Source organism: Myzus persicae, unplaced genomic scaffold, assembly GCF_001856785.1.
Source record: "Myzus persicae strain clone G006 unplaced genomic scaffold, MPER_G0061.0, whole genome shotgun sequence".
In the NCBI taxonomy this organism is placed as follows: Eukaryota; Metazoa; Arthropoda; class Insecta; order Hemiptera; family Aphididae; genus Myzus; species Myzus persicae.
The window spans coordinates 27,066-40,913 of NW_019100603.1; the positions used below are offsets into that span (position 1 = coordinate 27,066).

Consider the following 13,848-nt stretch of genomic DNA (forward strand, 5'->3'; position numbering starts at 1 on the left):
TTTTACAATAACAATTAATTACTATATATTGTTCGATGTATAGTCGTGACAGCTAACGAAATAACCGTTGTGCTTTAGCAATCGATAAGAAATACCTGGAGATTAATTTTTATTAAAATCCGGAAATAAATCATTTAGTGAACATTGTATTTATCAAATGCTGATATGCGTGAAATATGTTCATTATATGCCGGGTATCACAAAAATATTCCCAAATATTCTCTAACGTGTTAAATATTCTCTAACCTCTAAAATATGCTTTTTTATGCAAAATAAATTTTTTCCTGTGAATTCTGTGTTTCATGATTCGTAAAGATTTCTCACTCCCATTTAACTGCATAAACTAGAAACAAATATGTAAAATCATAAAAATCCGACCTCTAGTGATAACGTATCTAATTGACACTGGTGTGTCACGCGCATGCGCAATGGGTGATGTGCATACCCGTCTGGCCGAATTCAGTTACGGTTCGTAAATACGCGTCCGGGACGCAATTCGTTCAAAAAGGTTAGTTTACCTGTTTTGGTACGCAATTCGTGTGTACCCAACGGCAATATAGAAGGCAGGCGCTAGGATTATAATAAGATGCAACCGTGGTTACAAGGTGTCTTATCACTTGTTTTTGGTACTCAAGGTGGATATATACGGTGGACAGCAAACACCCTCCCATCTTTTTAGAGGGGTACGTTGTATTTACTACAGATGATAATCTCGGCAGATTGCGCTGTTTTCAATTGGTGTCCTGTTTTTATCAAGAGCTGACCGAGCACTGGCGAGCCGGGTGGCAGATCGCAAATGCATTAGATGCATCAATTTTGCATTTTACATTGCAAAATTGCATACCAGCGATTAACATAATAATTATAATATAATATATTAATATATTTTTATAAAATGAGTAAAAGCAGAAAATGTTTTGTTCCTGGTTGTGATGTTGGGAATAAAAAACATAGGAAGGAACATACAGCTTTAACTCCTAATGTTAAGTATCCATCACTGTTTACAGCTCCTAAAAATGATGTAAATATATAAATACATATATTAGATAAAAGTAGTATAATATTAAACTCCACATGTTAATTGAAATGTATAGATTTTATTTAATGAATGGAGTAAATGTATTTCTAGAGCAGACCGTCCTTTAAGTCATACTGATAGAGTGTGTGAACGACATTTTTTACCAATATTGGTTATAAGACATTTTGATCTTACTGGACCAGATGGGGTAAAATCATTATTAGAAAGAGAGAGACCTATATTAATGTCTACAGCTGTACCTATTATATTTTATAATCTACCTAAATATTTAACAAAAACTATTACCAAACGTAAAGCACCAACGGTAAGAAATGTTTTACCCAAAAAAGTTCAAAAAATGTAAGTATTATTTGTAGGTATTTAATATTATTAAAAATTATTATTTAATTGTTTCTGTATCTTAAATAGAGCTGCAAAGAATATATATAACAATTAACAAATGCTTTTTGCTTTCGCCTGACAATACTTCACAAAGTAATACATTAACAACCACAATTGCATTGCTTGTAGAAATACTAAACACTTGGTAAATATTATAGCACTTGCAGATACACTATTGCATGATAATTCTTCGCTTTTCCCTATTATTTCCCCTAAACATATAGGTTTTGACATCAATAGAGATGCGAAGAATGTTAAATTACCAGGTACAATGTGGGGCATTCATTATGACATTGATACAACTATTTATTCCCATATAGAACATTTGTACACTGATAAAATTGTTCGCTTTAATTCAACTATCCCTCAGGTAAATAAAAGTATTATTAATTTATTATGTTTTTATATTCCTTAAATTAGTTTACTCATAGTTATACACCTTGTCAATAATAATAATTAGTGGCTTATATTTTCAATAAAAAATAATAACATTAATTAATAAACTATTAATGTTACTTGGTTTTTAGGTATTTTTTTTAGGTAGGGCAATTCAAATTGGAAAGTAGGTAAATAGTATACATGATGTCGAACAGCTATTAATTGGAGTAGATCAATTAAATACATATCCAGGTGTTGAAAGTAAAAATCATATGTTTATATCATCTTAATGTATGAGTTATATAAAAGGAAAACAGAAAACTTGTACAAATTGTCGTTTTTTGAAAAGTAATATTAATAAAAGGTCACTAAAAAAAACTTTACAAAATAGAAATACCTTTAAACTAAATAGAAATCTATCTAAAAAGGTATTTTTTTCTATTAAGGGTTGTACCTGAATATAAAAAATGATTGGTTATAATAATATTTAACTATTTTGATTATTAGGTTACTACTTTGAAAATGCAAGTAAATCATTTAATGAAAAAATTTAAAGAATGTAATTCAAAAACCTAAACAGATGTCTATTGAAAATTTACCTGCAATACAACAAGAAATCGTCAAAGCTTGTTTTAAGAAATTTTTAATAAAGTCTCCCTTTGGCATGAGATATTTAAATGAATATATCTATCAATGTATTTTAATGAAAATTAAAGGACCAGTCTTATACAGAAAAATGTGTCGAGATAATACTTTACCATTATCTTCCCGTCTTCCCAGAAAACTTTACAAAATTATATTAAAAATTTAAAACCAGCATACGGATTTCAATAAAATGTATTTTAAATTTTAGAAGAAATAGTTAAGCTTTTAGATGTGAATGAATGACATGGTAAATATAGTAGGTAGTTAAATATATTTTATATGAAGTATAAAATGTGTTACTTTGTTTAGGTGCATTGTTTTTAGATGAAATGGCTCTATCATCAGCTGTTTCTTTCAACAAATCAACATTGAAAGTGGATAGACTTGTTGATCTTGGTTTATACACTCCAGTAAAACAAATAAATCAAATGGGTGATCATGCACTAGTATTTATGTTTCAGCCTTTTCGTGCCCCATGGGTACAATCAATATAGGCTTTTCTGAGTAAAGGAGCCGCTACAGCTAACATGTTACAAAAACTTGTTCTAGAGGCTATTCTTTTATTAAAACAATTTGGTTAGTATGTCCATATATTTGTAACTGATGGAGGGTCATAGAATCGTGGAATGTGGAAATTATTCGGCATTGACGAGGATAACGTAAGGTGTGAGCATCCTATTGACCAGAATAGATGTCTTTGGTTTGCCTCGGATTTCCCTAACTTAATAAAAACTATTTGGTCTCGTGTATTAAAACAATTTTAATGGTAAAATGTATTTATTTTTAATTTGCGAATTAACTAAAACCTAGTTTTTATTTAGACACCAGACGGTACTGTTGATTTTAAATATTGGAAATTGTTGGTCGAATTTGATGAAAAAAATTATATTAAATTGTGTTACAAAATAAGTAAAAATCATTTATACCCTCATCAGTTTCAAAAAATAAAAGTAAAAATGGCAATGATTGTAAGACTGATGTTTAAAACTTTAAAACATATTTTAATAAGTTTTTTTGATATTTAGTTTTTTAGTGGCACAGTGGCAGATGCTTTGGAAGAATTACATAAACGAGGTTTAGAATATTTTAAAGGATGTCTTCCCACTATTAAATTTATTAGGAAAATTAATTTGTTAATTGATATTATGAACTCAAGAACTGCACATACTTCTATAGCATCTGACAAAGAATCGCATGGACAAAAAGTTGTAATTGTATCAACTTATATGATTACCTAACTTAAAATTTTACTGACTATAGGTAGTACGAGAATACTTGGAATATTTGTACAATTGGAAACAACTTATAACAAATCCAAATGATTTTTTGACAATTCAAACATACAAGGGGCTTGTTGTCACATTAAAAGGTACACTTGAAATTGTTAAACATATTTGCGATGAAATTGGTTATAAATATTTAATGACAAGGCGAATCAACCAAGATGCACTGGAGGTAAAATTGTCAATATTTTTACAATATTCATTTAAAAGATATATAAGCATTAAATATAACATTTCAGCATCTCTTTGGAAACTTACGTAATGCATGTGGATCAAATCAGCATCCTGATCCACTTCGTTTTATTCAAGTATTTAGGCTGTTGCCATTTTACTCATTAGTTAAACCACAAAGAGGTAGTAACGTTTCTGGTGGAGAAATACTGAACTCTCTTATACATATAAAACTTAATACCGAGCTGACTGAAAAATTAAAATTTGTAAATAAATTGGACAAACTATTAGATTTTGGATATTTTAGTGAATTAACTGATCACACATATTTTGAATGTTTTGATAATAATATGTCAAATAACATTGATTCTTCTGCTCTTACCTATTTTGTGGGATATGTTGTCAGACAGGTACGGACATTTTCAATTGCAAAATCCTGTGAAGAGTGTTTTATACCATTAATCAAATGTGAAGATTTTGAAGATCATGATTGCTTTACCTTACAAAGGAGTCGAGGCAACTTATTTATATTATCAGATATTTTGCTTAACTTAATATATACTTATGAACAGGCAATTGATAAAATACTGGAGAAAGATAATTTACAACAACTAATTTTATTTGAGGGTAAAAAATTAATATAAAATTAAAAATGTTAATATATGCTGATATGATATTAATAAGTTAATTTGTTTTTTAGTTTTAGATGAAATTAAGAATCATTGCTTTCCAAAAGTTGGCTGTGATGAACATAAATTTCAATTGTCTAAACATACTATAGTCGAGCCAACGAGAGAGTACTATTGGGCGGCGACCAAAACTCATCCGTTCTCGCGCATTCCCACCACTAAAACTTCCTAACTGCTGGCCGCCGTCAACGCTGGCCGCCGACACCGATGTCGCCACCATCGCCGACGCTGCTGCCACCACCGTCGCCGCCGCCGACCAGGAAACGGTGACACTGTGACAGTGTTTGTATACAGCGTGAACTATAATAGTATCTCCGATATTTTAAACACAACATTTTTGTTTTTTCACGCACCCCGGTGTTTTATACGGTTTTATTTAACTTTTTTTACGTTTTTTACTTAACAATTGTTTAATAGTTTTACGTATAACAATAAGTACAATATGGATGTCGCAGCTGTGTCTCTTTCCAAAAAAAATCCATGTGGAAAAGTAAGTGTTTGTATTTATACTATTTTTTTTACTATTTATTTTTTTATTTTTTTTTTATACTATTTTTTAAATTCTTAAATTCTTAAATTTTAATTTTTTTTTTAGTTCATCGGCACTGGTCAAAGGAAAATTATTGTCAATTTATATAAGAAAATAGTTAAACACCAGCTTGAAAATCCTGACAGCCCTCGAATGACCTTAAGAGAAATGATCGTCGATATCTCAAAATCTTCGGGTATTGGACAGCGGTCTGTTCAAAACATATTATCGGAGTATAAGAATCAAGGAACAATTACATCGCCGAACAAGAAAAAAATTCGACCTACAATAATCGAAAAAATCGATGAATTCGATAAAAATGCAATAAGACAGAAAATACACAATTTTTGGAGGAACCGCGAAGTACCAACAGTCGATAAAATGTTAATCGCCATTAATGAAGATGAAACACTTCCAAACATTAAGCGGTCGTCATTTCAAAAAGTGTTGAAAGATTTACAATTTCAATACGTAAAAAAAAAACGTAATAGTGCACTACTCGAAAGAGAAGATTTAATAGCTTGGCGCCGAAGTTATTTGGTCAAAATAAAGCATTATAGAGAGCAAAACAGGCCAATTTATTATTTGGACGAAACGTGGGTCAACGCAGGCGATACACACAGTAGAACGTGGACCGATACCACAATAAATTCATCACGAGATGCATTCCTCAAGGGCCTAACCACTGGACAAAAAGAACCCTCAGGAAAAGGTAAGCGTCTCATCGTCTTACACATCGGGTCGACAGATGGTTTTGTCCCGGGGGGTCTTTTGTGTTTCGAATCAAAGACCAATTCTACGGACTACCATGACGAGATGAATGGCGATACATTCTATGAATGGTTTGTACGAATTCTACCACTATTAAAAGAAAACGCCGTCATAGTGATGGATAATGCTTCGTATCACTCCGTAAAGAAATGCAAAATACCAACTATGTCTTGGAAAAAAAAAGATATTATCGATTGGCTTGAAATGAAAGGTGAAATCGTTAACCATCCAATAGTCAAAAATGATTTAATAATAAGAGTTAAAAAAATAAAAAACCAATACGACAAGTACGTAATAGACGAGTGCGCAAAAGACAATGGCAAAATCGTATTGCGATTACCCCCATACCACTGCGAGCTAAACCCTATCGAGCTCGCGTGGTCTTCTGTAAAAAGCTATGTCCGGACACATAATAATACGTTTAAAATAAAGGATGTACTGGAGTTATTAAAAAAAGGCGTGGAACATGTGACAGCGGAAATGTGGACGAATTTTGTGGGACATGTCGTCAAGGAGGAAGAAAAGTTTTTGAACATTGAACATATAACAGATGAAGTATTTGACGAACTTCCCGAAGCAGAAGGACGTCATATCATGACGATAACAGGTGATACGAGTTGTTCGGAATCGGACTTCGATTCGGATTGATTTCTTTGTATTTTATTTTTTATCATTCAAATATTTTTTTTATTATAATTTTTTTTTTTTGTAATTTAATGATTTTGTTATGTGTATAAAAATTATGTAATGCACAATTGGACATTTTTGTTAAAATAAATAAATGCATAATTAAAATATTGATATTACACACACATTATTTGTATTGTTGCTGTAATAGGTACATTATAGGTTCGGCACTACGGCAGACGCCAGCTGTTATTTTTTTTTGGGTGGTGTGTTACTTGAGCTGGTGTATACAACCAGTGGTTGGCGGCGGCCGTGGAATTAGTCGACAGCCGCCGTTTAGTGAGTGGGGGTATTTACGGCGGCAACTAGATGGTAGAGTGGGAGAAATTTGGGTACGAAACCGCGGAGCTCGATCATTTGGATGCGCGAAGGAATAGTACTCTCTCGTTGGCTCGACTTTACCAAGTTTTATTTGACAACAAGAATGATTTTTGCATGTAAACAAAAAAATAAAGATTTTGAAGCTAAAAAAAGTACTGAAGAGATTTAAAAAAATATCTAAACTCATTTAATTTTTATTGTATAAATAATTGTTTTTAAAATAAAATATAATAAGCATATTTGTTATTTTACTTAAGAGGACGTGATACCCGCATGTGTTGTCTCCGTCTTACAAGTGCGTAACATAGCAAATTATAAGCTCAGCAGAACACGTGTAGCTCCGTTAGTTTAAAAATTAGTGCGAATTGACCTCTTATAAAATGTAAAGGTAAGATTATTATCTAGTCAACCTCATAGGTTTTTTATTATATTTTAATTTCAACGCGAGTTATGAGTATTTTAAAATGTATAAAAATTTTCCAATTTTAAAATACTCATAACTCGCGTTAAAATTAAAATATAATAAAAAACCTATGAGGTTGACTAGATAATAATCATACCTTAAAATTTTATAAGAGGTCAATTCGCACTAATTTTTAAACTAACGGAGCTACACGTGTTCTGCTGAGCGTAAAATTTGCTATGGTACGCACTTGTAAGACGGAGACAACACATGCGGGTATCACGTCCTCTTAATATTATAATGTAATTGAGGTTTAAAAGTAATAACGTTTGATGCGCACCTGTGGGAAAGGCGTGGTGACCTGGAGTAGCACAGTAGTTTAAAGAAAAAAGAACACAATAGACTTGGCGTCGCACGGACGGCTGATTATACATTAAATAAAAAAAACAAGATCGTGAACACGAATAGTGAGCGTGCTTGACAGCTTCGGTGAACAAAAAAAAACGTGTTGGCGGTGAGGTTGTGTACGGACGACGATACGATTTTTGCGTGTCGGACGTACGTTGTAGCCGGTAGGTTGTGCAAAAGGTAGTAACAACTAGTGATGGGTCGTTCCTGAACGAATCGTTCCAAATGAACGAGTCCAGTAGAGGAACGATTAGGAACGATTCCACCCGAACGTTCCTACTCGTTCCTTCGTTCCATTTCGTTCCTACATTCCATCCGTTAAATATACATCTACCGTGACCACGGTTATCTACACAGGTTGTAACTCGCGCTATGCTGTACTGAAGAACAGAACGACCAAGGGTGGTGGCCGCGTGAACTACAGCGCTATTGTGTTTGGCCCTACTTTCGTATGTAGAACGTACGTCGTTTTGTAATTTTTTGTTAATTGTTCAAATATAATTGATTTTACGAACAAAGTGCTGATTACTTAAATTATAGCCTATAGTATTTTACATAGTAATCACTTATCATATTTTCACTTGACTGTTTTTATCAGAAAGTACTAAGTTTAATACAAAAGTAAAAACAACCACGATCTCTTTACGTTTACAAACGTAAATTTGCTCGTACATTTTTAATTTTATATTGTTAATTGTTATTTGGTAAATTATACTATGGTGAAGTGTTGTGTTGTGGGCTGTACATCAGGCTATAAAAGCAACCCTGAAAAAATTCCCCAGTTCTGTGTACCTAAAGATGTAAAACGACGCGAAGTTTGGGCAAAAGCTATTCCTAGAAAGGATTTTATTTTAACAGAAAAACACTTTGTTTGTTTCAAACATTTCCGTGAAGATGACATTATAAGATATTGGAAATCTGGTGACATACAGGTTAGTTATTATTACCTAATTAACTTATGAACATAATTTAATTGTATGCATTAAGTACCGTGTATATTTATGTGCACATATTGAAATATCTCAGTAAATATAATTTGTATGGAATGGTATTAGTTTAATATATTATTTTGGTTGTAGGTATACGTTTCTAGGTACCTAAGTCATATACCTAGTTGTACCTACCTACCTAAATACAAAGATATGTACATTTGAACAAAATAGCTTTTTATTTTTGTATTTTACATTTGGGTACCATCAACCACATTTCATATTTTGTACCTATTCTTTATTGTATTTTGAAAAAGGAATTTTTGCCAACAGTATAGGTAATGCATATATTTAAGTTGGGGTAATTAAAATTTAAAAATGTGTGATAAATTATGAAACTAATTTTATGTAAAATAAATTAATGTGATGATTAAGTTTACCTTTCTTAAAAATTTTCTCAAGTAAATTGTGTTTTGTCCACAGATTCCTTATACAAAAATTAAATTAAATGAAGAAGCTGTTCCTTCAATCTTCCCGGGTCCTAAATACTTGTCAAAGAGCTCAACCAAAAGAAAAGGTGTACTGTTAGGTGTGTTATACCCAAGAAAATTAAATTTGGTGATCCAGAACACCTTAAACAAGATGTATTAAATTCAGAAATACCAATTGAAAATGTATCTACAAACTTAAAAATAAATTTTAACCTGTTTGATGAAATAGCTAGCTGTTCGAATCTGTCATCAATTATACATTGGCCTCTTGCATCACCTGTTTGCAATAACAGTATCCAAAACAAATATTGTTTTGTATCTTTCTGTTTTGGAGATTATTTCCCTGTGATAGAAAAATCAGTCATGGTTAATAAATCTGGGAAAATCACATTTGGAATTTTAGGCAAAGAAGTTAGTTGTACAGTTCTAGTTATAATTCCTGGAGAAAATATTAATTTACTTGCTGACAACATTAAAGAGTTTGAAAAAGTAAATATTTGTCATGGTGGACCTAGAATTGAAGAATTTCCCAAAATGTCTTCAAATTTGTGTACTAAATCTACAACTGGTAGATTAAAACATAACCAATGCCTTCAAGTCATAAAAACTGGCTCTTCAGCTTGTCAAAGGTGTAAAAGATTAAGAAATGTACTAAATATGCAAAAGCAAAGAATGGTATCTGGTAGCAGGCAATTAACTCAATTATCACCAACAAAAAAGTTAGTAGTGAATGAATTGCGTAGGGTAAAAAATAATTAGCAAAAAAAATTTAACCGAGCCAAACAATGTATAGTTGATTTAAAATTGGAACTAAATAAAGTGCAGAATGAAATGTCCAAAATAGGCAATGAATCTATTAAAGACAAATTAGATCAATGTGAAAATATGAACGAGTCCCAAAAGACATTAATATTGGAATGTTTTGCAGCAAGTAAAGTCAAAAATGTTAAAAGTTGTCGATATAGTGAACACTGGTTGATGCTCTGCTTGTTATTTAACATCAGATCACCAAGTGCTTATAAGTATCTACGCAGTAGTGCTTTACTTCCTCTCCCTCACCCTAAAACTGTTAGGCGCCACCTCTCGTTAGTAAAAACTACTTGTGGATTTGATCAAGATTTCATAAAAATACTTTCTAAGAAAGTTGAACGAATGACTGATACAGCAAAACATGGTGTACTTTTATTTGATGCTGTTCACCTAAGAAAAAGTTTACACGTAAATTCGTCAACTTTAACCTATTCTGGCTTAGAAGATTTTGGTAATGATATTTCTGGAGCTGGTCATAAAGAACTAGCAGACAATGCTTTAGTCTTTATGTTTCAATCTTTGGGGTCTAATTTTTACCAAACAATCGGTTGTTTTGCCTCCAAAAGTGAAGTTAAAGGTAAACACAATTCATTATGTACATTTATATCCTTTAATTAATTGTAAAATAAAACTTTTATAGGAGTAACTATAGCTCAATTGGTTTTAAAAGCTATATCACTTTTGAAAAATATTGGTATTTCGGTGGATGGAATTGTTTGTGATGGAGCAACAACCAATAGAAAAATGTGGTCTGAATTAGGCATAGTTGGTTCTCAAGATGGCATGAAAAATTATTTTGAACACCCTTCTATTAATAACAAAAGAGTTTATGCATTTTCGGATTTTGTACACCTTTTCAAGTGTGTTCGAAATCGTCTTTATAATAATAAAACTTTAAGAGTAAGACATATTTTGTTTGGAGTAATTACTAGTATTTTATTGTCCTTATTAATTGTATTTTTGTTTTATAATAAATTGCTTATTTTGTAGCTACATTCAGAATCTGATAGTGTTGCCTGGGGTTATTACAGAGAGGTGTATAAAGAAGATACTAAACATCCAGCAAATCTTAGAATAGCTCCTAGAATAACACCCCAACACCTTGATCTTACCTCTATGGCAAAAATGAGAGTGAGACTTTGTACACAGGTACCTACTAACAATCTATAATTTAATTTAATCTTATGAATTAAAATTTGAAATTATGATATTTCTAAACATTCCAGGTACTAAGTATGAGCATGGCTAAAGCAATGAGATACTACAAGAGTAAAGGTTGTGTTATGCTAAAAAGTTCTGATGAAACAGCCAATTTCACCGAGTTCTGGAATAATCTTTTTGACAATTTAAATCGTAACTTACCCTGGCAAGGGTTAAAACTAAATGACCTTGATGGATACAAAGTAATGTTAATTCTTTTGTAATGAAATTTAAATGTACTGCCTATAAATTATAAATTTAATAAATACATTTTTTAAATATTTAAGGATGCATTATACTATATAGACTGTTGGGAAAATGAAATGTTTGCTGGTCATATTAATCCAGAAGAGTTCCTTACAAATCAAACAGCTGAAGGGTTAAGGGTTACACTAAATTCAACTATTGATTTATCAAAATATTTGTTAGAGTCGTATAGTTTTACATATGTATTAAATGGGAAAATGTGCCAGGACCCTCTTGAAGTAAGTTCTTCAAGTGATAAATAAATTACTTATTATAAATTATTATGGTAATTTAAAAACTTTTAAAATTTATTTGAATAGATCTATTTCTAAAACTGGTACTCAATTTTAAATTCCAAACATTTATTGTAATCCTAGTGTAGGTATTTAATATTTTTGTTTTTTATATTATATTTTCATACTACTTAAAGTTTAAAAATAACTTAAAATGTACATACAGACATTTAATTAGAACAAATTGGTATTAATTTGCTTTATGTTATGACTCATGTGTTTATTTTCTTTCAGAAATTTTTTGGTATAATAAGACAAAGTTGTGGACCCAATGATCACCCTACCACACCAACGTTTTTACATTTGTATAAAATACTTTCGGTTTATTCGGTTTTAAAACCTCCAAAGTATGGTAATTGCTCTGTTACTTCTACTGATACTCCACAAATTTCTTTGGCAGATTTACATGAAATATTTATTATAATAAGGACAGCTGTAGAACAGAAAAAATTAATAAGTTGAAAATTAAACTTGATGAATTGATTGAAGAAGGTCTTTGGGAACCGTGTGACATTCTTCCAAATTGTAGTAACAATGAAGAATGCAGTATAAGAGACTCCATTGTATATTATGTTTGTGGGTATGTTACAAAAAAAATTTTAAAATGGAAAAAATGCTCAAAATGTATTAGCTTTTTTAAGACTTGCAATGCTAATCATCCTGCTGCTGAGCTTGTTTCCCTGAAAACCAATGGAAAACTTATTTATCCTAATACTTATTTATATGAATTTTTAAGTACTGTAGAACATTCGTTTTCATTATTTTGTCACGAATATGATGTATTTGATAAAGTTGTTGATGATATTACTGGGGAAAACTTTAATTTCAAATTTACATGTGCTGAACATATCATTGATGTTACTACTGAAATTATAGTTAATTATATACAGATGAGATTGAGGCAGTTTTCATACCAGGAAAATTTGAAAATGCTAAAAGTTTCAAGAGAAAAGAAAAAGTTGTCAAAACTGTATAATTCTTAAATTCAAAGTTCACTTGTCATTGTTATTTTTGTTTTAATATAATATTATGTTCAATCAGTTTAAATGTTTGCTAATTGTATTCAAATTTTAAAATCAATAATAAAAACACATTTTTTATCCTTATTATTTATAAATTGCTCTGTTATTGCTGCATTAAAAAATTAAAAATTATGCTTTATGTTGCTTTTATTCAAATTTTAAAATCAATAATAAAAACATTTGTTATTTATTGTTATCCTCATTATTTTTCTATTGCTCTGCTATTGCTGCATTAAAGAATTAAAAAATATGCTATATGTTGCTTTTATACAAATTTTAAAATATTGTGTATTAATTTACAGGCTACGTGAATCATATCTTATGAGAAACAAATGAAAAAATATTTTGATCATTTTTACATTTAAATAAAAATTGATGAATGATTGGCAATAGTTTTATTTTATTTTTATTGAAAACTGTGATATTATTTAAATTACATTATAATTTATATATTACGTAATATGTGTAATATTGTATTTAAACAATTGTGTTAAAAATAATATTGTAAAATGTTTTCTTTTTTTTTTTAATAGAACAAAAATTAGGTATTTAAATATTATATCTAGTGTTTACCTAAAATAATAATATAAAATTAAGTTTTTTTTTATTGGTTTAGTGTTTTTTCTTTACCTTAATATTAGATTGTTTTGGAAATAAATAAATTCTATTCTTTGGTTGAAATAGTTTTATAAGTTCCTAATTAAATTTGTGGAAGTAAAAAAAGCCACCCTCGTTAATATTCCTTAAAAATTAAAATACGGACATGCAATTTATTAAACATCGTAATATGAATTAAACTACATAACCTTTATACACAAACATAATATGTAGTACAATAATTCTTCTATTGTAGGTATAAGAATTCAATTCAAAACTAAACAGTGTTTCATGTTATATCTTAATTTGTAATTTATGTAAAATCCATCTTAGTTGATAGTTGATACCATATTATTAATTTAAATGTCTCAAATACTCTCGATTGTAAAAATCATTGATCATAATAAGAAAAACAATTAGTTTTATGCCCGACGCCGCGGTAGTTTGAGGAGTGCCGAGTGCCGAGTGGTAGCCAGTAGGGCTAGGGCCGAGATAGTAGGGCCAGATGCAACTAGCGCTTTAGTTCGCGAGTCCACCGTTCATAGACGCGCGATA

General features: G+C 30.5%; 1 protein-coding gene across 1 annotated transcript; it reads left to right on the top strand.

Annotated features, from left to right (window-relative positions):
- The first annotated feature begins 5,028 nt into the window (after nt 1-5,028).
- LOC111036015 lies at nt 5,029-6,534 on the top strand. Its single transcript, XM_022317889.1, has 2 exons — nt 5,029-5,076; nt 5,182-6,534. Exons 1-2 carry the CDS (start codon nt 5,029-5,031, stop codon nt 6,532-6,534), a joined length of 1,401 nt encoding a protein of 466 aa, XP_022173581.1.
- The last annotated feature ends 7,314 nt before the right edge of the window (nt 6,535-13,848 follow it).